General features: G+C 46.6%; 1 protein-coding gene across 5 annotated transcripts in view; it reads right to left on the bottom strand.

Annotated features, from left to right (window-relative positions):
• The window catches only part of CLCC1 (chloride channel CLIC like 1), a 1,126,062-nt gene that overhangs the window by 252,511 nt on the left and 846,802 nt on the right, over nucleotides 1-26,749 (bottom strand). For all 5 annotated transcript variants that reach the window (XM_069641849.1, XM_069641853.1, XM_069641850.1 and 2 more), the window contains one exon: nucleotides 6,461-6,554. In XM_069641849.1, the coding sequence (XP_069497950.1) occupies nucleotides 6,461-6,554 (94 nt within the window). The remainder of the gene's footprint in view (nucleotides 1-6,460; nucleotides 6,555-26,749) is intronic.

The raw sequence follows: 26,749 nt of genomic DNA, 5'->3' as shown, positions 1-26,749 counted from the left end.
TAATTCTTCTGGAGAAAACATCTGAGGAATATGTACACGATTAACGTTCCTGTATCTTGACAGCAGTTTTGGATGTACAAAGGACTTGCTGGGGGATGTACCACGTGGGATGAAACGCTGACTTAGTCTAGTGCACACAGGTGTAGATCCAGTCCCCCGGCTTGAGCAAATGGCAAGTCCAGCAGGAATTCCATACCAAATCTTCTTCACCTGAAAATCCATATGACTGAAAGCATTCACAAGGGACTTGCAATAATACAAAATTCTGTCATTCATAAGATGGTGATACATTTCACAGAGATTGTGGAGGGATAGTGGCTGTACACATGGAGTACCCTCAAAGTATTTAATGTAGTGGCAACACAATGCTTTCGATGAGCACTGTTGAGTTAGAGTAAAACAAGGGGCAATGCTTCTGGCCACTTGAGGCCAGTCTCCTGACAAGTATTTTACAGTCTCATTGTGATGTCGTCGTTTCAGCATTCGACAGTAACGCTGGACTGAAGGTCATAAGGCCTTGCAGATGTCTCCTATAGCCTGTCCAGGAAGGTGGGTAAAACCCATCACTGTCTATTGCAACCAAGATCCCAAAACGAGGAATTAATTATGTTAGCTACTTTTTGCCACTGTGATGGCCTCAGGGATAGGCCTCTACCCACTCTGAAAACACATCCGTAACAAACAATACTCATAAAACAGACATTTGGGGAGCTATATAAAATCTATCTGTATATTCAGAACAGGCCCTTCTAAGGCTGGATGCGTTGAAAGCAGTGCCTTGAAAGATTGACCAATGTTATGTGCTAAAACAATGGGGGAGGTCCCACAATAATAACGAGCTAGAGTGAGCAAGTAAGGAGCAAACCATTTGCAGTTAATAAGGACAATCATGCTCATCTTTCCAACATGAGCAATGGCGTGGGCCAGACGGGTGAAACAGGGTAAGAGCGTGCTATGCCAAACTAGAGAAGATGGCAGGAAACAAAAAATCATAGTAATACATGAATCTCTTTTTTTTAATTTGATGAGATTTATCAAAGAGAACAGGATTAATATTAGAATGTTTAGCAAAAGCCCTGAAGTGAATTCAGTTTTACATGCCATCAGCTGCAATTACAAGTCCAATATCCCAAATATCTCCACCAAAGAATTCATTAGAGCTCACAGAAATTGTAGAACCGAACAAGATAGGGTTTTAAAATGTCAACTAAAAGAGAACTGATTGACCACCAGGGTATTTACCAAGGGCAGCATTAACAAACCCAAAGTTAAAGTACTCCAAAAACAAAGACACAAATTATTAGTACCAAAATAAAGAAGGGGTGCTAATAAAAACTCACACAAAGTTAAATTTATAACCCAATATAATAGTAATAATTAAAAACTATACAAGATACTCCAGAAACACTGGCATTTTGTCCTTTTAGACAAAGAATGTAGTAATTACTTGGATGACAGATCAAAGTTAGTCTTCACGAAAGCGCCACCACTTTGTAACTCTAAGTCCCAGTTACATGAAACCATTTGAAGGAGTGGAGCACCTCATGGCTTAGGCAAAGCACCAGAACCTCATGTCTCCATAAATGTAGTCATTGTAGCATGTGTAAAGATGCTTTAACCAACACACAAGTGCTAATCACAGGGCAAGGTTTAGATATCACAATTCATCAATTTCTCAATTGAAGAAGTAAATATGTGATTTATGTAATAATTTGTAAATGCAAAAGACACTATCTAGGTAGCACGATAAGAAAACTTTGAACAAGAATCGGAGAGCATTTAAATGTAATTGGAAGCCAGGACCCGTAGATGCCCCTGGAAGAACACTGGCAACAACACCATCAATGGATGACAAAGCAGATATAACGTTTCTGGCTATCGACCAATTCAAAGCATCATTCAGGGGAGGCAAGAGAGAGCTACAACTGAGGCAACGGGAAGCTAGGTACATCTGTGAACAGCATACCGTACAAACAGGATTGTAACTGGATGATGTAATACATGTTTGTCTTGTAAAAATTGTGTTGTGTCATCAATCTAACCTCTCATCATATAGGGAGAACTACTATACAGGTTTTACCAACATCTATTGCTAACAAAGAACAAGTTACTTACCCCTGGTAACGTTCTTTCGACTGGATCTTCCTCCCATGCATTTGTCATCTTTGATCATTATCTTCCAGCTTCAGCTGCTTCAGAAAAGAAATGTCTCGATTGAGTGCCCTGTGCGGTAGCGTTGATGACTTGAATACCCTCGAACGCCTGTGTCCAATGGTCGACGTCATCCGCACTATATGTAGCACGCACAGCCCTTGTTGGCAACAGTTCTTGTTTTTCCACATTTAGAGGAATTACTAGTGCCTCCGTAGACTTTAGAAGACTCTGAGGGAGCGTAGAGTGTAAAACACGCAGATTCTGCAGTGGAGTAGGTTGGGAGGGGTGATGAGGAATAAGTGGGAGGAACATCCAGTCGAAAGAATGTTACCGGGGTAAGTAACTTGTTCTTCAAATGGATTGTGTCCTCCCACGTATTCCTCATCTTTGATAGCCTCCAAAAGCAGTAATAGACTTGGAGACGGCAAAAGAAATTAGATCTGCCTTTAGCAGCTATAATGGACAGATGGACAGAGTGCAAGACAGCTTTCCCAAAAGCTCCCTCTTGAGTAGAAGAAGTGTCCAGTGAGTAATAGTTCACAAAAGGTGTGTATGGTAGACCAAGTAGCTGCCGCACAAATGTCTTTAATAGGTACTCCCCTCTGAAGATCGGAAGAAGTGGCCATGCTCATGGTTGAGTGAGCTCTTAGATCCTCTGGGGGATCTTTTACCAACCAGTCTATAGCATTCTTGGATAGCCAGAATAATACATCTGGATAGTCTCTGTTTTGTTATTGCTAACCCCAATTTATGACCTGTATATCCGATGAATAATTGGTCGTCCTGGCGAATATCTGACATTCGCAAGATATACAACCTGAGAGCCCTCCTAAAGTCCAGTCTATGTAACCTCTGCTCCTCCTTTCCAGGATGGTGATAGAATGTTGGTAAAACTATCTTTTGGGACAAATGGAAGATAGAGACCATTTTTTGCAGAAAAGAAGGTTTTACTTTAGGAATAAATTGTAAATTACTCACCATAGTTACTAACGTACTCTTAGTCCATAGTCCCCTTTCCTCCATACTGCATGGGCGTCCCTTGCGAGGGACGGGAGATGGCTTTTTCCCCCTTTAAATTTAGAGGCGTGCAGGATGCGGCCCTGGGAGCATGCGCTGCCCTGACTCCGCTCTCCGGCGCCACACCTCAGTCCCCATTGACGTGTCGACAATAAATTTAACATTCCCTAATGACACCAGTATTATATGGCGGGAGGATGGTGGGACGTATGGAGGAAAGGGGACTAAGAGTACATTAGTCACTACGGTGAATAACTTATAATTACTCTTATGTCCCGTTCCCTTTCCTCCATACTGCATGGGCGATTACAACTGAATGTAACCCCAGGGTGGAGAGGAGACCCTCCTTAAGCCAATTGTTTCCGGACAACCGCCTGTCCGAAAGCCGGGTCTGACCTAGAGCCGGCATCCTAACAGTAATGCTTGCAGAAAGCCGAGGGAGCGGCCCAAGTGGCCGCCCTGCTTATGATTTGCCAAGGAACATGGCGCTGGAATGCGATGGCCCTAACTGCGTGGGCGTGCATGTTAGCCGGGAGCGGTTTGTGCTGGCCCTCGTATGATTCTTTGATGGCCGAGACCATCCAGCGGGATATGGAGGCCTTGGAGGCCCAATAGCCTGGTCTTGCACCTCCGAAAGTAACAAACAAGGCGCCTGACTTGCGGAAGCCCTTCGTCCTGTCCAGGTAGAATTTCAGGGCACGCCTGACATCCAGGCAGTGCAGAAATCTCTGCGCCTCATCCTTAGGGTCGGCAAAAAATGTAGGAAGGACTATTTCCTCGTTCAAGTGGAACGCTGACGGCACCTTAGGTAGAAATGCTGGGTGAGTCCGCAGGACCACTTTGTCCTTGTGAAAGGTAGTATATGGTTCCGAGGCGGCCATCGCCTGGATCTCACTGACTCTGAGAGCCGAGGTGAGGCTGACTAGAAAGGCCGTCTTAATGGTGACCAGCCTGATGTCCAGGGGCACCATTGGCTCAAATGGTTTGTGCACCAGGGCGCCCAAGACTATGTTAAGGTCCCACACGGGGTGTGGCCTCTTGATGGGTGGGTAGATCCCTCGAGGCCCGTCAAATGTTTCTTGACAATCGGATTGAAGGAGGAGAAGACTCCCTCCACCGATTTCCTTTAAGCCCCGATGGCTGCGAGGTAAGTGCGACAGGTGTCCGCCTGCACGCCAGAGTGGGCAAGGTGTGCCGAGAAAGAGAGCATGTTGTCCAAAGTACATGCCACTGGGTTTGAAGTCTGCCCAGTGGCACAATCTGGTCCATTTACTTTTATGGTGGGTCCAGGTAGCCTTGCTCCTTGCGCCCTGTATGATCTCCAGATTTGCCTAAAAGAGGCTGAGATGCCTTAGCGTTACCTGCTCAGGAACCACGCTGTGAGGGCTAGTTTCTGTGGGGTGGTGTGGACGACCCTGCCTGCCTGCTGCACCAGCAGATGTGCTGGGCCCATCGAAAGATGAATTTGAGGCATCTCCGAGAGGTTGATGAGCTCCGAGAACCATGGTCTGGACGGCGACCATGGAGCTATTAGAATGATGTTGAGCTGGTTAGACTCCTTGATCTTGCAGATCACTCTGTGAATCAGCAGGTTGGGCGGGAAGGTGTACGCTGTCATGCTGTTCCACTGAATCCGGAATGCATCGCCCAGGGCGCCGGGACCCTGTCCCTGCCAGGAGAATTTAGGGCATTTCTTGTTGTGTCAGGGGGCAAAGAGTTCCACCAGGGGAAGACCCCATCTGTTGAAGATCACCTGAGTAACAAGGTCATTAAGCTGCCACTCGTGGTTGTCCGCTCCCAACCTGCTTAGCCTATCCGCCTCCAGGTTGGATTCCCCCGGAACGTGGACTGCCGTGAGGTAGATGTCGATTTCCAGCGCCCATTCCCACATGCTGGCTGCCAATTGGCACAGTGGAGGGGATCTGGTGCCTCCCTGCTTGTTGACATAGAACATGCTGGTCGAGTTGTCTGTCTGGATGAGGACAACCTTGCCCCTGAGCAGTGGAATGAATGCTCTGAGCGCTAGCCAGATGATGTTCAGCTTTAGCCAATTGATGTGGTACTCCTGCTCCCGTTGGGTCCAGGTTCCGTGGACAAAGAGATCATCCAGGGTGGCTCCCCAGCCGTCCAGCGAGGAGTCCGTGGTGATGGTGACCTGCGGGGTGGGAGGCCGAAAGGGCTTGCCCATCTATAGGTTGCAGTCCCTGGACCACCATGTGAGGTCCGGGTGGAGAGATGGAGGAACTCTAATCATCTCGGATTGAGATCCCCGCTCCTGGTTCCATGATGCAGCGACGTGCAGCTGTATCCTCCTCATCCTGAGTCTCGTGTGGGGAACAGCTAGTAGAACTGCTGGCAAGAGACCCAGGAGATGCTGGTACCACCAGGCCAAGGTCACTTCTCTGCTGAGGAAGTGAGTAGTGGCCTTCTTGATGGCTGTGATCTTGTCCTCCAACGGAAACACCTTCTCGGAGCACGTGTCCCAGATGAGGCCCAAGAAGGTCAGAGTCTGCATGGGCTGCAGCTACCAAAACCATGAATCCCTTGTGTCCGAGTCTCATTCTTGATTCCTCACAATATACTTTGTTGAAGCAATCTGTTCTTCTCAAAATCTTCACAAGAAGGCAATGAACTATGCTGTCCATATTTCTCAGTTCATCAAAGTGTGTTCTTAAGTTCCCACGTGGATAAAAAGGAACTGTATACAGGATTAAAGGAAATCATATTGGAGCATCAGTTCAGATAACAGAAGCCCTGAAACTAGCTCTAGCTTAATTTTAGGAGTTCACTCACAACCCAATTTATCAAATTTGAAATTACTAAAAATACCCTAAATCACAATTTTAAACAGTGACCCCTGTAGCACTTGCTATATCCCACCAAAACGTTTCCAGGCTAACTCCCACCCTAACAATTTCTCAACTCGCCCACCAACCCTTTTCTATTCCCCAGCTTGAAAGCCTCCACCGCCTCACTCACAACATCCCCCTTTCAATGTATAAACTTTGTTATGCCTCCCTACTGGTTCTGTTAATCTCCAACTGAATCAGTCTGCTACATTATTTCATGTATCCCTTTAGGCATTTCAGTTCCATACTTGCCTCCTGACATCTTTTATATAAATGACAGTATTTAAATATTCACCGTAATAAGGAATTTTCAGGATTTAGTGGATTTTGGAAGCTTACAAATGCAATGAAAACTTTCAAAAATAACAAGAGGTACATTTGTTAATACATCAAGTGATTAACGTGAGCCGCTTTATTCTAAACCAGATATCCAATCTCACCTCCAAGACTACTAGCCCAATCCATTTTCTCACTACATTTGCTGTCAAACTTTTCCATTTTAGCCACATCAGCTTGGCGTTGAGCAAATTCTACCTAAAAGAGAAGGAAACAGAAAGCTCACCAACACAGCTGACATACATTGCAATAGACACAGTTAGTAGTATATCATAATAAAAAGGTGCTACATTAAGAAAACCCCTGCTAATTGACATTAATTCGTAAGTCTAGAAAATAATCACAAGAATTTGCTTTCTTAGGCTTTACATAAACAGCATACGAGTGCTGAGAATTATCACTCCAAAAATACTAAATGGAAACAAAATAGCAAAAAAAGTGCAGCATGAGCACTCTGTCTCGCCAGCAAAGTTGTGCAGCTTGTTTTCATTTCTCTTGAGTATTTGATTCAGTTGAAAGATCAAGGCGTTGTGATAAACTGGAGAACATGTTTGGAGTCTTTCTTCTTGAGCACAATAAAAGGACTGCATTCCAACTCTGAGCTTCAAAGTCAGGATGGCAGTAGTGTAACAGGGTTGAATACTTGTCCAAGTATTATATAAACTACAAATGAAATCTAGAAATAAAATGGGTGCAACCAAGCTTTATCCCGAAAAACAAAAATAGTCCATTTCCCATCCTACTATGTGGTGTGGACTCTACTGGCCTGACAAAAACAGGAACTGCTCCAGAGGAGGCAGTTGGATGCTGCAGCAGAATATTTCAGAATCAATAAGTTAAAATTGAACTGCGAAAAATCAAAGATGATGATCTGGGTGCAGAAGAAAAGAAATGTTTGCTCCAAGGTCTTTTTCTTAGCTGTAAAGGGAGAGAAAATACATTGCAGCCCACAGGCGGCCTGGAAAACTTTAAGGTTCCTTTTTGAAACCTTATTCTGCTTGATGTGGAAAGGTATTATAAATCTTTGGAAACTAAAACAGATAATTACATTCTGTTATGTAGGAATCGTAGATATAAGGGGAAGCAGACATACATTTTATTGTTATTGAGCATCTGTATGTAACAATTCAATCAAGCATAATTGCATAGCATACACACTTGAATAGATTTAACTTTATATATAATAAATAACTTCTTTATGTAGGGTACCCAAACACAAATAATTAAGTAAGAAAGTATTTTGGGCAGAAACATCTAAAGGATGTAGCTTAAAGGTGCATAGTCAAATTCTGGAGGGGTATTCACTTTTTATGTTCTGTACTAGACGTTCTCGAACAAAACGGGTGCATACTGAACATGTTATGAATTATGTACAAGTTGAAGTTTACTGACAAGATGTTCTGGTGTATTCCTCTAATTCTCCCACTCAGTGAAGAAAGAAGGCATTTGCTAAAGTTGAAGTGCTCATCTAAAAAGTAGTACTCCTATACATTTGTGTAGGAGAGGGCACACACAAACATTTTAACAAGTAGCACAGGGTGGTATATAATTTAGACATTAAGATATCAGTGAATATACATAGGAACTTAATAATATAATTTGTTATGTATGTCCCCATTTTTAGAAAATCGCTATATGAAGAGATGTTAAGAGCTGTCGAAGGGCGCCTGAGGGAGGTCCTAAGACAAGGAGAATCAGTGAGGTAAGTTGGATGAGGAAAGAGACCAAACTAATAACACGTTGGCCCTAAGGAGAGAAATAACTAAAGATTACAATGAAGCGTATGTTTCTCTAATTACGCAATATTAATCATGATCAACATATTAAATGGTTTAGGTAATAAGCCCACGAAAAAGACAGTGAAACACAAGGTATTATTTTAATGATAGATAAGATTAGTTTGAGATGCATACATGCTAATGTGAATATTATATTAAGTACTGTATACAATTCTTCTCTGAATTTCGTTAAATCTCTAAATATATAAAGCAGAAAATCTTTTAGTTTGTTCCTCATACAATTCCACATCGTTCCATCAATCTGCACCTAATTTGGCATAGTTACCAGTTATGACCTGTTAAGGAGTTTTACTAAAGTCAACCAATGGTAGGACTATAGAAGGCTCTCCTTTTAGTGTATAGGGCTCCAACTCTGCACCCTGGCGGGGGCAGGTGGCTATAGACGCAGACTTGAACGGGTGATGAATGCCTGCGTTCCATCCTGCCTAACGGTTGGCTCCCCCGCCACCATCTCCCCCCCCACCCTCTGTCACCTTATTATAATTTTTTGAATTCCCACCCCCACACTTATTCTTTTTTTTAACTTTCTTTATTGGCATTTGTTAACACAAAAACAAACAGTCAGCACAGTGTGCCTGCAACCATTGATTCCCCCTCACCCCCTTCTCCGGTACATCCCCACCATCTCCAAGTTATACCTATGTTCATATATCTAGGCATGTTAATATTTATGTGCCTCGAGTCACTTCTAGTCAAATACTCGGGTGTCGGCAATAGCGTTGGTGTTCCGCGACTACTCTGATCTCACATCTGCATTTTTACACATTCTCATACAATATAACATTCAACTACTGGTGTGGGTGGTGCTTCCTCCGTATCTGCGGATTGTTGGATCCAAAAGTGCGTACATGCATCCCAGCTGGTATCAATCCTGCCTCGATTATGATTCAGAGAACCCCACCATTTTCCATATTGAAACAATACATTATGTCCAGCTTCCAATGTGAGTGTGCTGGATTCCTCCTCCCCTCCACCCCCCTCTGCATTGCCAACTGCTGTTTGGCTAGTTTAAATAGTAGACTAACCAGTTTTCTAGTGTGCTTGGGTACCTCTTTGCTGTATCCTAGCAATATTATTAATGGGTCTGGGCTCATCCTTTGACCTGTGACTTCCTCCCAGTGTTGTTGTATAATTGGGCAGTTCCATGATACATGGAGGAAATCTGCTTGCTCGGCGTTGTACCTTGTACATCTCCCTGTTGGTTCTGGGAAGTATTCTTTTAGTTTAGCTGGTGTGTGTTAAAACTGGTGGATGTATTTCAAATGGATTAGTTTATATCTTGCGTTAATTGCACCCTTTCTGATCCCCATACAGCAATATGTCCACACGTCTTCCGGGATTTCCCTCCTCAGGGTTCTCTCCGATCTCGCTCTTGGTGAAGTTCCGTCTTTGCTCCCCGTGAGCAGGTACATAGCATATGATCTGGCTGTCACCTTGCCACCAACCCTGCCCTGTAACAATTTGTCCAGTATGGGAGAAATCTGGGGTTGCTCTGGGAGTGTGGTGAATACTTGGTGTACTACTTCTCGTACCGGTCCCTCTTCGCAGGGGCCGGTGGACAGGTTCTTCAGAAGGGACAGTCCTTTGTCCCAGATGTCCAGTAAAGGGACTGAGAGGACGGTCTTCCTCTTGGCCTCCCATCGTTGGTAGAGGAACCCTTCCTTCTTCTGCTCTTCAGGGGCATAGTTGGCAAAGCTCTGATGCCCTGGTGATCATGGTGTGAAAGGAGACAATTTCGTCAGGAGGGGAGGCCCGGGCAGGAGGGGATGGGAGATCCGTTCCGTCGTCGCCACCGTTGTCGTCCGTCCCCGTCATCGCCGTCTCCGTCCCAGTCTCGTCCCTCGGAGGAGGGGATGGGGGTGAAGGCTGGAAGGGAGGGGGAGATGGACTCGCCTCTACTTGTAAGGTGGGCCCCCCCACACCCCCGAAGGTCCAGGCGCCACTGGATCATCTGCTGGGGGTAAGGGCAATCTTTTCCTTATCTCTGTACACAGGGTCTGCAAAGCCATCAAGATTGCTCCTGGATTGTCCTATGACTTAGGCATCGGTTGCGACGGGAGCAACGGCTGGGGCACCGGGTCCTGTGATTCCTCCACAGCCCACGGCTCCTCGTCTGCCCCACCGTTGCTCTCTACGTCCGCCTCGTCGGGATCCCTCCTGTAGGTCCTGACCTCCTCGAACTTCTTGTCCAGGATAGCTTTGACGCCAGTCAGTTCATCCTCGGAGGTGGTATCCGTGTCCTTTATGGCTACCGTGACCCCCCCCCCTCTTTCTCGTCCCTGGGTTTCACAGGGGTCTTCTTGATAGGCTGGAAAGATGTTTCCCTCCGGGGTGGCAGGGAAATTATAGGCACGGAAGTAATCTCCACTGGGGTAGCCTCTGCAGGGTTCGCCAGGGCAGCCACAACTCCTTCGATCGAGGCCATTGCCGTGTGAATCAGGGCCTTCATGACCTTGGGCGCGTCTGAGGCCTTCACCTTAGGGGGAGGGTCACCGCCTCACCCCCCTTGGCTGTCACCATCAGGATCGACCGGGGCTTCTCCCGAAGCTTAAACGGGTTCTCCGACTTCCTTTTCACCGAGCCAGAGCATTGGCTCGTGGATGATGGCGTCAGTGACATCGCGCCCTGCCTGGCAGCCGAGGAGCATGAACCAACAGGGCTCCCGGTGCCCGCGGACTTGCAGTGCTTTGCCTTTTGTTGGGCCCCCGTCGTCGGAGCGCCCTCAAAGGTCTTAGAAGACTGCGCAGACAACTTCTTCTCACCTGCTGCTGGGCTCTTCCCCTCCAGCCATTTAGTGAGCCGAGTATGGTGGTCCTTCATTGACCGGACGGACATGTTCTTACGGAACGCACAGACCTCCTGCACGTGCGACTTGTCGGCGTGAAGGCAGTAGAGGCACCGGGAGTGTTCATCTTCCTGGAAGCCATTCTGTAATCCACATCCTGGGCAGATCCTAAACAGCTTGGATCCAACTGGCGTCGTGTCTCCTTTGTACTGGGCCATGTCCACTCGGGGTAGGCCTCAAAGAACTTCCAGAATCCTCCAAGAAGTGAAAACTCGACGAAAAATCGCCCTTGAGGGGCGTAGAAAATTCCAAAACGGATCCCTGTTAATTGGAAGAAGAATCGGTGGAGCTTGAGGCTTGAATTAACTGAAAAAATAAGAGTAAACTCTTAGGAAAAACGCCAGAGGAGGGGCTTAGGTAGAGGGCAGTCATTGGCTGGGGGCAGTTTGACCCAGAGACCAGTGATTGGTTATTAGTAGAAAGACAGTTCAGAAACGAAACTGAAACTGATTCTTTCTTTACCGAGGATTCCCAATCTGACGACGGGGAATATTCATGAGCATGTGAATCCATGCAAGACCCCATGCTGGAGAATGACGCCTCTACCCTCCCCATCCTTCACCACTTTGGTTTGGTGAAACCCCACATTGCTGTGCATTAAGGTGCCCACACCCCTTGCATATGACGAGTATGATGAGAAGTACCAGTGACAACTCCAAGATTTCCCGAATTTAGATTCTGTATTTCATGTGAAATGAGTTTCCTGTAGAAAGGCTATTCCTACCCGATGTCGCTGCATGTATAGCAATGTTTTGCGGCATTTAGTGTGGCATTTTAATCCCCTTATGTTCCAGGTACATAGGTTAAGCGTGGCCATATCCGTCGTTTAACAAAAAGAGCCCTTCTTCCCCCACTGGTGCCCACGCAGCAGTGGTCGCAAATGTCAATCTTCCTCCTCCCTCATGACCACTCCAATGCATGCCCAAATGGCGACCCCCAGCATTTGCATGTAATCTGGTTCTGCCAGGTCGTTGGAGAGATTTAATTTGTGTGGTAGATGTACCGGGAATGCCCCCCGCCCCACCGACAACCCCAACTCGTCAGTGAAACATTAACACCCCCCTCCCTCCTGTCCATCCATTCTTCTCGCACGTCCTCCTAGGATGTCCCTCATTCCCCTTTGCTGATTAACCCAACTGATCAGCTGTCTCACCTTTCCAGAACAAGTGCCCTCTTAAGCATCCGCTCGGGGGACACCAAGCACCCGACCTCCTAATACACCTTGTTAAGTATTTCAACCAGGCAGCACACCCTGGTCTCAGCCTAGTATGCAGGACACACAGCTGAAATGCTTATTTTATTATGTCTATAGGTTCAATATTCTGAGTGATATACCACTCATATCACACTCCTTCACAAATACCCCAGGTCACAATGGACCAGGAACCAGGGTGGTTGGTAAAGGCAATATTTATTTATTTAAAATTCAATCAAACATATACTTTTTAATAGGGAGCAGCAATCACCAATGTGGCGACAATAACAAATAGGAAGGTATGTAATGCACTTAAATTCACTCTTTAGCAACACAAATATAAAACACCAGAGAAAAGAACACTTTCGGCTTGTTTGGAAAGATAGCACTTAATTTAAGATTTCCCCCTGCAATATTCCTCCACCCACAAATAAACAATTCTAACTAGCTATAAGGAAGCAGCAGGTAATCAGGAATAAGGAATAGAAAACAGAATTCGAATCCAGCCTTCCCTCCTCAAACAAGAGAGAAAAACGGATTTGAAATCTTACACTTTAAATTGACATTCAGAAATGGCTGTGTAAAACAATGAATGTGTGCAAAAATCCTTAAATCAGTACAAATATCTATGAAAGCAACATTGGAAAGATGCTAACAATCATGAGCTAAAGTTTGAGCAAACGTAAACACTTTGAATCTGAATGGAAGGTTGAAAATAATGTATACTAAAAATCACACGTGTAGAACTTTGCAGAATTGTGGATTCCCGCCTAAAATTAACCAAATTGAGGAATTCGGGAAGATATGCAAGGTTGATTGAGAGCCGTTTTTAGAACAATTGGGTCGTGAAAACAGAAAAGAAACTCAGTTTGGACTAGAAAATATTTACTATAGTATTACTCTAGACTAGAGCATTCCAGCCAGAATACCAAGGAGGGACACAGTAAGCCCTAGAGTTGATTCATGACTTCAATCCAGATCCACATTGTCCTCTCCGGCAGAACCAGTCGGATCACTCGAAGTAGGATGGATAGTTTAAGATTTACACAAGATAAAAATGACTAAAGAAATGGAGCTTAGCAAGATAAATCAGAACAGGATTGCAATAAGGATTCTGACAATGTTACAAGTTATTAAGGTAAGGATAGAATGGTTTGGAGATTGGGATGAGACAAACCAAGGCAAGGTATGCTATGGTTTTCTATGATTCCTATTAATACTTTCCACTTTAATTTAGGATTTTGGCCCATCAAGGGTTCTGGTCATCACACGGATTGGGTTTTACCAAGACCGGGCAAACCGGGTGGGGCAGGATCATCTAGGTCGTTCTGGTCACCGGACTGTGCTAGACTGGCCTTTCTGGTTACTGGAGACTGGAGATCAGTGGGATGGCGAGTTTACAGCCGGCATGCATCTAGCAGTAGCAAGCCAGACTGGATCAGGATGCTTCCCTGGGGTTTTGAGGATTTTTAGAATTTGAGGCCTAGCTGAAAAGAGGTTGCAATGCATAGGCATTGGCTTTGCAATGAAATCTGGAATCAGGATCAAGTAAGATGAAGAAATCAGGAACAGGACGCCACTCAGGAAATCAGGAAGAAAGTCGGGAATCAGTGACTTCTGTGTACTGTCAGGTTCCCTTATTTATCATGCTAAATGACATCACCAAAGTATATGGCAGGGGCAGGCTTACTGTAATGCTCACCTGATTCTCGCAGAGGCGCCGGTCTTGACTGGGCGACTACCGTATCTTCAAAGGTGATGTGCAGCACCCGATTGGCTCTTTGGGCTGGACCTCTGTGCCCTGTATGCCTGTCGTGCAGAGTAAGATGTCTGCAGATAGAAAATATGGGGTTAATGAACTGGGGTTATTGGGGTGTCCCTATCTCTTTCCTCTTCTCCTCTCCTGTAGACCCCCACAGGTTAACGCTCTCACCTTAGGTAAGTGAATGCCGAGCTCTCCATCTGCCTCGGGGCAGGGTGCTGTAGCCAGTTTCTTCACTGGATAGGTAGCGCAGGCCTCTTGACTTCAGAGGACTGCTGTCCGTCGTTTACTGCACGAACGGTAAGTTTCGAGTAACTCAAATGTCTTTAAAGTCTTTAATAATGATGTCTCTTGTTTTGCAGGGTTCCGGCGATGGCGGATGACGGGCTGAAGTGAGTTGAAGATGGAGCCCGTGTGATGAATAGAAGCGCCTGGAAGCACGTAAGTAAGCGCTTGTTGCCAGCTTCACAAAGCGCTCTAACTGTCTTTTTATTTTGCAGGTACAAGTTCGGAGCGGCTGCAGGGTGCCGGGATACCCACTGGGTTAGATGTGGAAAGGAGTAATGGCTCGTGAGTATTAAAGTTCCCCAATGTCTTTAAACGCACCTTGTTTTGTCTTTCAGATGCGAGATGCAGTGCCGACGGCCTCCGGAGCGTGCGAAGAGTTGGTAAGCTTTTGTCTTTCAGATGCCGGAATGCAGTGTGAAGACCTCCGGAGCGCACGAAGAGTAGGCAAGCCTTTGCCTTTCAGATGCCGGAATGCTAACCTGTTCTTTCTTGTCTTTATAGGTGTTGCTGAAGACTGGATTCAGGATGGTAAGCCTTTTTCCTTAGGCCCAGGACCGGATGCAGAAGACACGATGAGCGTCCTGCTGCAGAGGGTGCAGAATAACGCAAAGCAAGATTCATCCACCGGGTGTGGTTTAAATAGCCTCCTGTAGTGCTTAGGTGTCTCCTTCCACAGCCACGCCTAAGTAAGAAAAGAGTTCCTGGTAAAAAAAGAGTTCCTGCCTTCCAGAAGAGTTCCAGTGTTCTGAATCTAGGGAGTGGCTCCAGCCCCACCCAACAGGAAAAGTAGTTCCAAACAGAAGAGGATCAGAGGCTCAACTGGCAGGCAAGTAAGCAGCATGGTCTGCTGCAGGTAAGTCCACCCAAGCATTATGAGCCCGGCGCTTCCAGCGCTGGGACTGGGCATATTTATGAGCCTGGTGCCACTGGCGCCAGGACTGGGTCCAAAAGGTCCCAATTGGGACTGGTTGGCACTCGGAACCTGGGTTATGGATCTGCTTCCAAGGGAGTTGGGAAAACCCTGACCTTTTGGAAGCAGAGATCATGACAGTACCCCCCCTCAAGGCCCCTCCCAAACCGGGCTTCTCCGGGGGTTTTGGCTTGTCAGGAAATGTTCGGTGAAATCTTTTGATTAGGCGAGGAGCGTGGACATATTCAGCAGGTTCCCAGGATCTCTCTTGGGGGCCGTAGCCTTTCCAGTCAATTAGGTAGAATAGTTTAGATTTGGAGATCCTGGAGTCCAGAATGCTTTTGACTTCAAACTCGAGTTCTCCATCAACTAGGATAGGTTTTGGAGATTTGGTTAGTCGGGTTTGAGGTTGCACGGGTTTTAATAGAGAGACGTGGAAGACCGGATGTATCTTCATGTGCGGGGGCAAGTCCAACTTGACCGCTACTGGGTTTACTATGGTAGTGATGGAATAGGGACCAAGGTATCTTGGGTTGAATGTGCGTGGCCCTTTTAGAGATAGATATCTGGTGGATAACCAGACTTGATCCCCTACTTGATAGTGAGGGGCTTCCTTCCGATGTTGATCTGCTCCTTTCTTGTATTGTTCTTTAGCCCTTTGAAGGTGAGAAACAGCTTCCTTAAAGGCTTGGGTGATTGTAGAATGCAGGTAGTCTACTGCTGGTGTTTCAAGATCTTGGAGGGGATCCAACTCCGAGGTTCGAGGGTGACTGCCGTACAAAAGAAAAAAACGGGGTTTTCCCAGTTCCCGAATGGACAGAGTTATTGTAGGCATACTCGGCTATCCAAAGGATATCTTTCCAAGTTTTTTCAGTTTGTTGCAGCATGCAGCGTAAATACTGTTCCAGAGTTTGATTGGTCCTCTCGGTTTGTCCGTCGGTCTGAGGGTGGTGACTGGTCGATAGTCTCACATCAATTTGAGCCGACCGACAGCAACTTCGCCAAAAATGAGAAATAAATTGACTACCTCGATCCGAAATTAGAACCGAAGGAAAACCGTGCAGTCGGACGATGTTTTCGAGAAATTCTCGGGCCAGAGTTGCTGCTGTTGGCAAGCCTTTGAGCGGAATGAAATGCGCCATCTTGGAGAATAAGTCCACGATTACTAGAATCGTATTGTATCCGGAGCATGGAGGTAGATCGGTGATGAAGTCCATAGAAAGCGTATGCCAGGGGCGAGGTGGGATGTCAATAGGGCGTAAGAGGCCTGCTGGTCTTTCCTTTTGACTCTTGTTTTGGGCGCATACTCCACAGGACATTATAAAGTCTCTGATATCTTTTTTCCAAGACGGCCACCAGAAGTAGCGCTTGATCTTTTCTGAGGTCTTGGCTATACCGGGATGACCTTCCATTAAAGAGTCGTGATAACAAGAGATTACTTTTTTCTGTAAATCTGTGCTGGGTAGGTATAATCGTTCTTGGAAATACAATAAGTTGTCCTTTACTGCAAAGTCCTTTCCCTGCAGATGCCAATTCTGTATGTCTGCTGGAGTTACAAGTTGCCTGGCTTTATCCTTAACTTCCTCTATGGATTCTGTGGTGATTACACCCAGAATTCTTTGTTCGGGAATGATTGGTACAGGTTTAGGGTTGATCAAGTGTTCTTCCACTCCCATCCGAGAAAGGGCATCGGCTTTACCGTTCTTGGTACCAGGTCGATAGGTAATTATGAAGTCAAACTCGGCAAAGAATAATGCCCAACGGAGTTGTCTAGAGGATTGGGCTTTTGCGGTTTTCAAATATTGCAGGTTTCGGTGATCCGTAATCACAGTAACGGTGTGTCGGGCCCCCAGCAGATAATGCCGCCAAGCCTTAAAGGCAGACTTGATAGCCAGAAGTTCCTTGTCAGTAATCGTGTAATTGACTTCAGGAGGCGAGAATTTGCGGGACCAAAATGCCACGGGATGCAACTGATTGGTTACCGGGTCCTTTTGTGATAGAACTGCCCCCATGGCAAGGCTTGAAGCATCAGTTTCCACGATATAGGGGAGTTCGGGGCGAGGGTGTTTTAAGATTGGTGCAGAGATAAATTTAGTCTTCAAATCCTGGAAAGCTTGTTCCGCCTCGGTAGACCATTCAAAACGTTTGTTTTTCTTTAACAAGGCAGTGATGGGCTGGACTATTCGAGAGAACTCGGGGATAAACCTGCGGTAAAAGTTAGCGAAGCCTAACATGCTTTGCACACCTTTTACGGAGGATGGTGATGGCCATTTGAGAACTGCATCGACCTTCTTTGAATCCATACGCACTCCGCCAGGTGATAATATGAATCCCAAGAATTCAACTTCAGTCACGTTGAAAACACATTTTTCCAACTTAGCGAAAAGTTTGTGTTGACGCAATCTTTCGAGGACCATTTTCACGTGTTTCCGATGTTCAGATTTCGATGAAGAATAAATGAGAATGTCGTCGATGTAAACAACAACACACACATCTATGAGCTCTCTGAGGACATCATTCATAAAATATTGAAAGGCGGCCGGGGCATTGCAAAGTCCGAAGGGCATGACCTGATATTCAAATAGCCCATACTTGGTGCGGAAGGCCGTCTTCCATTCATCGCCCTCTTTTACTCGTACCAAGTGGTAAGCTCCTCTAAGATCCAGCTTTGTATATATGCATGCTTTTCTGACTTGGTCCAGGAGTTCAGGGATCAAAGGTAACGGATATCTATTCTTAACGGTGATCTGGTTCAGGGAGCGATAATCGATACAAGTTCTAAGGTCTCCTTCCTTTTTTGGAACGAAGAACAAAGCTGAAGAGGCAGGGGACTTGGAGGGACGAATAAACCCATTTGCCAGGTATTGATCCAGGTATTGTCGAAGGTGAAGGTTCTCAGGCTCGGTGAGGGCATAAATTCTACTACAAGGAGGAGTAGATCCAGGTATCAGGTCTATCTGGCAGTCATAAGACCTATGAGGAGGTAGAGAGTTAGCCTGCTCCTTCCGGAAAACATCTTGGTATTCTAGGTATTCGGGAGGTAACTGGGGAGTCTCTGAAGAAATTGCTGCCAGTGCAACACCAGGTGGAGGGTGACACGTTGAGACACATTCTGGAAACTGGACCATTCTTGCTCGCCAATCGATCAGAGGATTGTGTTTCTCTAACCAAGGTATTCCTAGAATAATCTGGAACTGAGGGGCCTTGATCACATCGAACACGATCTTCTCATGGTGTCCATCTTGACTTACTAGCGTCACCTCTTGAGTGGTGTGCGTCACTGGCCCGGAGGCTATCTCCGTACCATCCACCGTAGTAATGACGTCCTTTACAGCCTTGGGACAAAGAGTTAGATTCATCCTCAAAACCATTTCATGATCCACATAATTGACGATGGCACCGCTGTCGACGTAAGCTTCAATTGCATGTAATCGACCCGGATTATCAGGGCTAATGAGGACCATAGGTATCACGAAATGCGAGGTCACGGAACTGGTTTTCACGCTCGGCAAGAGGACCTCTATTCTTGTCGGGCGAGGTCGTTTCCCTGCTCAGAGTTTGTAACTGTGGTAACTGCAGCTCCTACTGCCTTCTTGGCAGGTTTCACCGGACAGTCTCGAAGAAAGTGCCCTGAGTTTCCGCAATATAGGCATAATTGCAACTGTTTTCTCCTTTCCCGCTCCCTTTGTGTTAGAGGACCTTTCAGACCCCCTATTTGCATGGGTTCCCCGGAGTCTACTCCTTTGGAAGGAGTTGGCGGTTTGGAAAATACTCGAGCATCAAACTTGGAACGATCGGCCTTCCTGTTCTGCAGTCTGTGATCTATTTGAACGACCAAGTCTATATAATCCGAACAGTCTTGTGGGGGATTCACTACTTGGGCTAAAACGTCTTTGAGCTCTCCACGTAGACCTCAATAAAACAGCGTAATCCTTTTGTCCTCAGGCCATTGAGTTTCCACTATTCATAGAGGATGTTGAAGGAAGATTTGCCCCTGATGCGGGTAGCGGGGTCTGTCCGGCTTGTGACTGTAGCAATTGTCTAGCAAGATCATCTGTTCTCTCCTTGGAAATAATTAGTTCCCTTCTTAGAGCGTTCGTTTCCTGACGAGCTGCATGCACTTCTGCCCTTAGTTCCCCAAGTAACCGGGCTAGGTGGTCAGTATCCGAGGTTTCCATAGCGCCTGGGCGAGAGTTTTGCGGTAGGCTTTGCGTTCTGTAACGCTCACCTGATTCTCGTAGAGGCGCCGGTCTTGACTGGGCGACTACCGTATCTTCAAAGGTGATGTGCAGCACCCGATTGGCTCTTTGGGCTGGACCTCTGTGCCCTGTATGCCTGTCGTGCAGAGTAAGATGTCTGCAGATAGAAAATACGGGGTTAATGAACTGGGGTTATTGGGGTGTCCCTATCTCTTTCCTCTTCTCCTCTCCTGTAGACCCCCACAGGTTAACGCTCTCACCTTAGGTAAGTGAATGCCGAGCTCTCCATCTGCCTCGGGGCAGGGTGCTGTAGCCAGTTTCTTCACTGGATAGGTAGCGCAGGCCTCTTGACTTCAGAGGACTGCTGTCCGTCGTTTACTGCACGAACGGTAAGTTTCGAGTAACTCAAATGTCTTTAAAGTCTTTTAAAGTCTTTAAAGTCTTTAATAATGATGTCTCTTGTTTTGCAGGGTTCCGGCGATGGCGGATGACGGGCTGAAGTGAGTTGAAGATGGAGCCCGTGTGATGAATAGAAGCGCCTGGAAGCACGTAAGTAAGCGCTTGTTGCCAGCTTCACAAAGCGCTCTAACTGTCTTTTTATTTTGCAGGTACAAGTTCGGAGCGGCTGCAGGGTGCCGGGATACCCACTGGGTTAGATGTGGAAAGGAGTAATGGCTCGTGAGTATTAAAGTTCCCCAATGTCTTTAAACGCACCTTGTTTTGTCTTTCAGATGCGAGATGCAGTGCCGACGGCCTCCGGAGCGTGCGAAGAGTTGGTAAGCTTTTGTCTTTCAGATGCCGGAATGCAGTGTGAAGACCTCCGGAGCGCACGAAGAGTAGGCAAGCCTTTGCCTTTCAGATGCCGGAATGCTAACCTGTTCTTTCTTGTCTTTATAGGTGTTGCTGAAGACTGGATTCAGGATGTTAAGCCTTTTTCCTTAGGCCCAGGACCGGATGCAGAAGACACGATGAGCGTTCTGCTGCAGAGGGTGCAGAATAACGCAAAGCAAGATTCATCCACCGGGTGTGGTGTAAATAGCCTCCTGTAGTGCTTAGGTGTCTCCTTCCACAGCCACGCCTAAGTAAGAAAAGAGTTCCTGGTAAAAAAAGAGTTCCTGCCTTCCAGAAGAGTTCCAGTGTTCTGAATCTAGGGAGTGGCTCCAGCCCCACCCAACAGGAAAAGTAGTTCCAAACAGAAGAGGATCAGAGGCTCAACTGGCAGGCAAGTAAGCAGCATGGTCTGCTGCAGGTAAGTCCACCCAAGCATTATGAGCCCGGCGCTTCCAGCGCTGGGACTGGGCATATTTATGAGCCTGGTGCCACTTGCGCCAGGACTGGGTCCAAAAGGTCCCAATTGGGACTGGTTGGCACTCGGAACCTGGGTTATGGATCTGCTTCCAAGGGAGTTGGGAAAACCCTGACCTTTTGGAAGCAGAGATCATGACACTTACTACCCACACCCATAATGCTAGGATTGGGCAAGAGCATAGTTTCCGCTTTGCTCTTCGCTGATTGGATCACAGAAAAGGATGTCATGTTTATGGGATGATTTTTACAATGACTAGAAACCTCCCCTAGCTACTGGAACCAAAATCTAATTTTCCCACAAATACATATTTATACAGTTATATCCTCTGAAAAAATCAGATACACAGGTTACATATTTTGTGGGTCATATTTCAATCCAAACTCCAAGTCTGTGGGACCTGGTTTTGCCTTTCTGCTACATTTTGACAATTTTAACCGTGAAAGATTTGGCCTAAAATTTCCCATCTTAATACACAGATGCGCTTTTACCCCTGGAATGTGTGTACAAAATGTTATGTGCGCAATATCAATAGTTTTCCCACAATCTGTCATTCTTTACAACTTCTGTTCCTCATGCAGTAAGGAGTTCTACCACGTCTTTAAAGACAGAGCATCAAATTAGATTTAAAACTACCAACTTTTCATATTTCTCCTCATTCTTGCTGCAAAGTTAAATGTCTTTAAAGTTCAGTTACAAATAGGATTTTTAAAACCAAAAGGAAGTCTATTGTCACTTATCAGTTTTTTTTCTTTTCCCCAACTGCAAGCAAATGTCAATTCCTTTGACGCAGGATGAGGGGCCTCTCTTTTGATTGAAGTTTCCTGCCCCTCACACTTGAGAGGTAAGAGTCTTAGCCTGCTATTGTCTCAGCCTGGATCAAAGACGAATGTCTGATGCGACTTGGGAAGTCCCATTGTCCTGGGTATTCAAAGCCTCCAAGTTAGCAATTAGCCTTTCCTGCTCCAGAATTTATGAGGTGTCACCCTTTCTCTGGGCTAGCAACTGGCAGAGCAAGTTTTTTTTTTTAATATAGTTTGCCAACTCAGCCGCGGTTTATTTCTTTAAATTCGGTTTACATCTCCAGCAAATATACACTTTGTGCATTTATAGTTCTTTTCTTGCGTTCTGGAATTGTTTTGCAGCGTGGATACAGTTACAGGCATCTATTTAGAGTCTTTCTCTGGACAGCTGATTCTTGATACTGTTGCAAAGAAATAGCCGCATTTCCCATGCAAAATGAAAACAAAGCCCTGGGTTAATTATTCAAGGATACTTTTGACAGGAGCCATCATTCAAATGAGGCACGGTTCCTCTGAGACCCAATGAATGATCCTGGTCATTGCAGGGCCTTTTAATCATAGTGGATTATGAGAAATTTATGAATTTAGCCAAGCAGCACTTTTAAGGTTGAGAAAGTGTCATTTTAAAGAGGCATTTTTGGGTTTTCAGCAAACTGATGCTGCCTTTTTCACTTTACTCCATGTTAAATGTTGCAGAGCACACTGGCACATTCCTTGAGTGAGTACTCTGTTCCACCCCACCTGAAATGTGTATGGCAGGGTGTGCAGCCATTTTCTGGTTGTGTCAAAACGCAGTTTAAAGATCTTGGCACGCACAGGAATCAGCATGGCCATTTTGCGCTGTTTCTTGCATCACTGCAGTAAAGTGATGTAGCATAGCACAGCTGAGTGGATCAAAATATCCCACAACCTTCAGAGATATAACGATCCCTCCTAACATTTTGAGGGTACATTGCCGTTGACAACACCACCTTGTCTTAGTCAAAAGGATATAACCCCGCTGAGTATCCTCAGTCATTGTTCCCCCTCATTCGAGGGTTTCTCGGTAGCACTTCCAAAAATGCAGTGGCCTCCTCTGGGGTGTTGAAGAAATGTGATCGCCCATTGCTCTCGACTCGTAGCTTTGCTGGGAACAGCATTGCGTATTTCATCCCTATGTCACGCAGTAGTTTGACTCCCAGAAACGTCTTCCTTGATGCTTGTACCTTATCTGAGAAATCTGGAAACAGTTTGCTGGTACTGTCTTTGTACTGGACCGTCCCTTTCTCTCGGGCATTGCGCAACGCCACATCCTGGTCTCGATAGTTCAGCAATCGTGCTATTACTGGGCGTGGTGGTGCTCCTGGGATGGGCCTCCTACCACTCAGTATCCAGTGTGCTCTTTCCACTATGCACAGCTCAGAGAACCCCTCGGGGCCCAGGGCCTCCTGTAGTATTTCTTCTACCAGAGTTTTCATATCTTTCCGATCAACTGTTTCCGAAAGCCCAATGATCCTGAGGGTATTCCTCCTCAATATGGACTCCAAATCCTCTTGCTTATCAATGAGCTCTTTCAGGGCCCTTTTTACTCCGGACATTTCCCTGGTGGCAGAGGTGGATGTGTCTTCCAGTTCCGAGACTCTTCTTTCTGTCTCGTCCAGTCGCTCTCTGTGTTTATCTAGGCAGACCTGCATGTGGTCTACCTTGCAGGTAAGTGAGTCCAGTTTGCCGTCCAAAGATTGGATGCTGGATTGCAACTGTGTGAACAGCTCTTTGATGTCTTGGAAGGTGCCTGCCGGGTCTTGGGGCGGGGTCTGAGAGTGCACATCAGATGTGGTCTCCATCGTCTTGCCGGTTTTGGTCAGAGTGGGCGAGTCAAAATGTAATTTTGCCTGGTGTTTGCCTCCTTTGCCCGATTTGGACATCATCGGATGTCTGGTTAATGGGTGGACGAGGAGTTACTTCTTCCCTCAATCCTTGTCTCCCACCTCAACTTGAGTTGTGCACAGCAGAGAAGAACAGCAGCGTCCTGCCTGTGATGACTGAGTTTGTGATGCTACCCTCTGCCCACAGGTGGTATTGTTTAGGTTTCGATGGGTCGACCGAGTGATGACTGTCTCGTTGAACGTTGCTTGTGTCTGTGCCGCTATGGCGTCGTCAATGAGAACTGGGACGTTCTCACCCCGGGGTCCACCAAAATGCACTTTAGTGACCCCCACACTTACCTTATTTCGGCTGCGGGGCACTCGCCACCCCAGCGGCGGCTCCTTCCACTCTACACCCGACGGTCGTTACACGTGAGATGCCCCATTCACGGAGTGAAAATAATGTAAATTAGCCCCGAGCCAGCCCATGGGATGGGTGCTAATGGCATTATGTACCCGTTCCACGTGCATCACGGGTTAACCCCCGGTGATTACCATGGAACGAGTACATTACGCCACTGTATAAGCCTGAACTACCAAAAAGGTTTGGTGCTATGGCTGAGCAGCCAGGCTCATCTTAGGAGAGAGAAGGGCTGTAGTAGAGTACAAAGAACTTTGAGCGCACATACAGTCAAGAAGACACACAGTTATATATAAATATAATTATTTATTAAATATACTAGGCAGTGTTAAGTTCACTTTTCAATTATGGTAAGTAAGAGAAACTTGTATACATATATACAGTAAGGCTTTTGGATGCAGGTAAGTGAATTAGAGTTTCTTCGGGTTAGCAAAAGTATTCATCAACCAACAATCATAGACTGTCAAAGGAATAGTGCTCTCAAAAATATTATTGTCCCAAGCATTCGGACATGTGGTTTTAAGCAAACCGTGACCGATCATAAAAATCATTTCCTATGCAGCCTACCTTAGTTTTCCTCACTTTTACACATGCAAAATCAAGCAGCAGGGCACGGCCATCTTGTGCTAATCTTATCCGTTGCCGCATCGCCCTAAGTTGAACTGCCCTTGCAGCACTAAATCATATCCCCCACCCCTGAAGATGACATCACTAGATATGTACGACCCATTTCACAACACGAAATCTCCTCCGGAGTCAGGGCAGAGTCTGAGGAGCTGTGGAGAGTGGAGCGGAAAAGTCTGTTTGCTCTGTCTATCGTTCGCTGTGGGTGTGTCTGCCTACAAAGACTCATTCCCCCCACGGAGCGGGCGCGGAGTCAGGGCAGAGTCTGAGGAGCTGTAGAGAGTGGAGCGGAAAAGTCTGTTTGCTCTGTCTATCGTTCGCTGTGGGTGTGTCTGCCTACAAAGACTCATTCCCCCCGCGGAGCGGGCGCGGAGTCAGGGCAGAGTCTGAGGAGTCAGAGGATTGGAGGAGTGGAGGGGTGTAGCCCTCTTGGTCTGACACCCATTTTTGCGGTCACAGCCTCAGCGTGAGAATGCACGAAACTCGCGCTCAACGAAAACTGATCTCTCCAAGATCGACAGCAAAGACTGTTTCTGGTGATAGCCCTTGGGACCTTGCCGTGCACGCACCGTCTTATGACGCTCGAGGTGCGGCTAGTGCGGCAGCAGCCACATCACCATCAAGACTATGCTCATCTGCACGGGCTGCACCGATGCCAGAGGTGAGTGCTTCCCAGCATAAACACTGTGCTACACACAGTAACTGTAACTGTATCGGCAAACGTGTTGAGACACTTCAAACCCCCGTCACCTGTATACATCCATCATTGTCCGCTACCTTGTTGAGTGTCGAGGAGGCCGGTCGGTCTTGTGGGTCCGATGTGCGTATTGACGCTACTGACTGCGGCGACGTTGGCAACGTGGACGGCGAAGCCTCCGTTGCTGCTTTGGAGGGCCCCGCCCTCGCCGGATGCCTGGAGCCGCCCGGGGTCGGAATGGTCGCCCCGCGTGAAGCAGATTTTGCTGGGCGGGCGGAGGGATCGTCTCTGCCTGTTACAAAGGGCGCTGTCTTGCGGCAGCCCTGCTTGAGCAGAGAGCTCTGTGTACCTGGCGGGGTCTGCTTTTTGGACGCCGTGGCCGTTTCGAGTGACTCGCAGTTGGGTTCCGGGATTCCTCTCAAGCCTCCCGGAACTACTAGTCCAACTGCTAATGGACAGATAAACATAAGTCATGAGTCACCTCAATCAGGGTTCTATAGTGCCTTGGCCTCACCTGGAAACCCCGACATCTCTGCAGCACACAACAGCAAAGAGGCCTTTTCATTTGGAGAACCAGATGTACTTTTTAGTGAAGTCATGTGTGGGACCAAGGTGCCCGTGTGTCTTGCAGCACGACAAGTTGGAGAGGGGTACTGATCTAGGTCTGAAAAATGTCTTGAGTGGCGCCTCGCCTCTTTTTACACCGAGCTCTGCCACTGCCAAACCCATAATAGGAGCTGAGAGAAGAAACTCACTTGAGGTAGCTAACAAACTGCTACTGGACCTTACTCGTTTAAACAAAGAAAGAGCTGTTAAAAACAATATCAACGGTAACCTGGCTGTAAAGGACCCCGCAAAAAATCATTCTGGCTCGGGGGCGTGTTCCTCTACCACGCAACCCATATTGCTCACCTTGAGGTCAAGCTCATTGCATAAACGAAGGAGGATTGGGGGGAGCATACACCCCAGTTTGAGCTGCTCGCAAAATAAGAAACTCAAAAGAAGTTCGACAGAGCCTAGCAACGCAATGGGGTCACCAGCTACAGTCTTAACGCCAAGGCATGCTAATGAAGATACCGCTTGTACAACGGATTCCTTATCTGATCAAAGTTCAACGGATTCATCCATAATGGAACGACCATACCCCAAGATTCGACGATCGGCACACCGCGGTAGGCGAATGCCACCACTTGACTCCATAAGTACAGAAGGTCCCAGAACTGTTCAGTACACTAAGGACCTACAAGCAACTATAATCTCCTCTATGGCTATCTCTATTGCACCTTTCATCAAAATGTATGAGAATCTTAATGACAACATAAAAGAGCTTTCTACGGTGGTTACTGCCATGAATCACAAATTGGAGAGCATGGGAAACAAAAACCTCCACTGTAACGAAGTGTTACAAGAGCTACACAAAAAAACAGATTGGGCGCTCGAAAAATTATCAGATCACGCCAAAAATGCAAATTTAGACAAAAAACTTTTAGCTGAAGTAGCTAAAGAAGCGCTGAGTATCTTTCAACAGCAAAAAAAAGAACACGGCTACCAGGGGGTAGGCTCCCCCCATGCTGCAATACAGCGAAACATTCACAAGTCATGTCAGTATCCTCATGTAGCACTAAAAGATGTACACTAACTAACCCACCTGAGAACGAAGATAGAAGCGACATCACTACTGCTGCCAACATATTATGCGG

This window comes from Ambystoma mexicanum, chromosome 1q (genome assembly GCF_040938575.1).
Source record: "Ambystoma mexicanum isolate Mex_15411 chromosome 1q, UKY_AmexF1_1, whole genome shotgun sequence".
Classification (NCBI taxonomy): Eukaryota; Metazoa; Chordata; class Amphibia; order Caudata; family Ambystomatidae; genus Ambystoma; species Ambystoma mexicanum.
The sequence above is the reverse complement of the archived record's forward strand: the minus strand, read 5'-3'. Positions and strand labels throughout refer to the sequence as shown.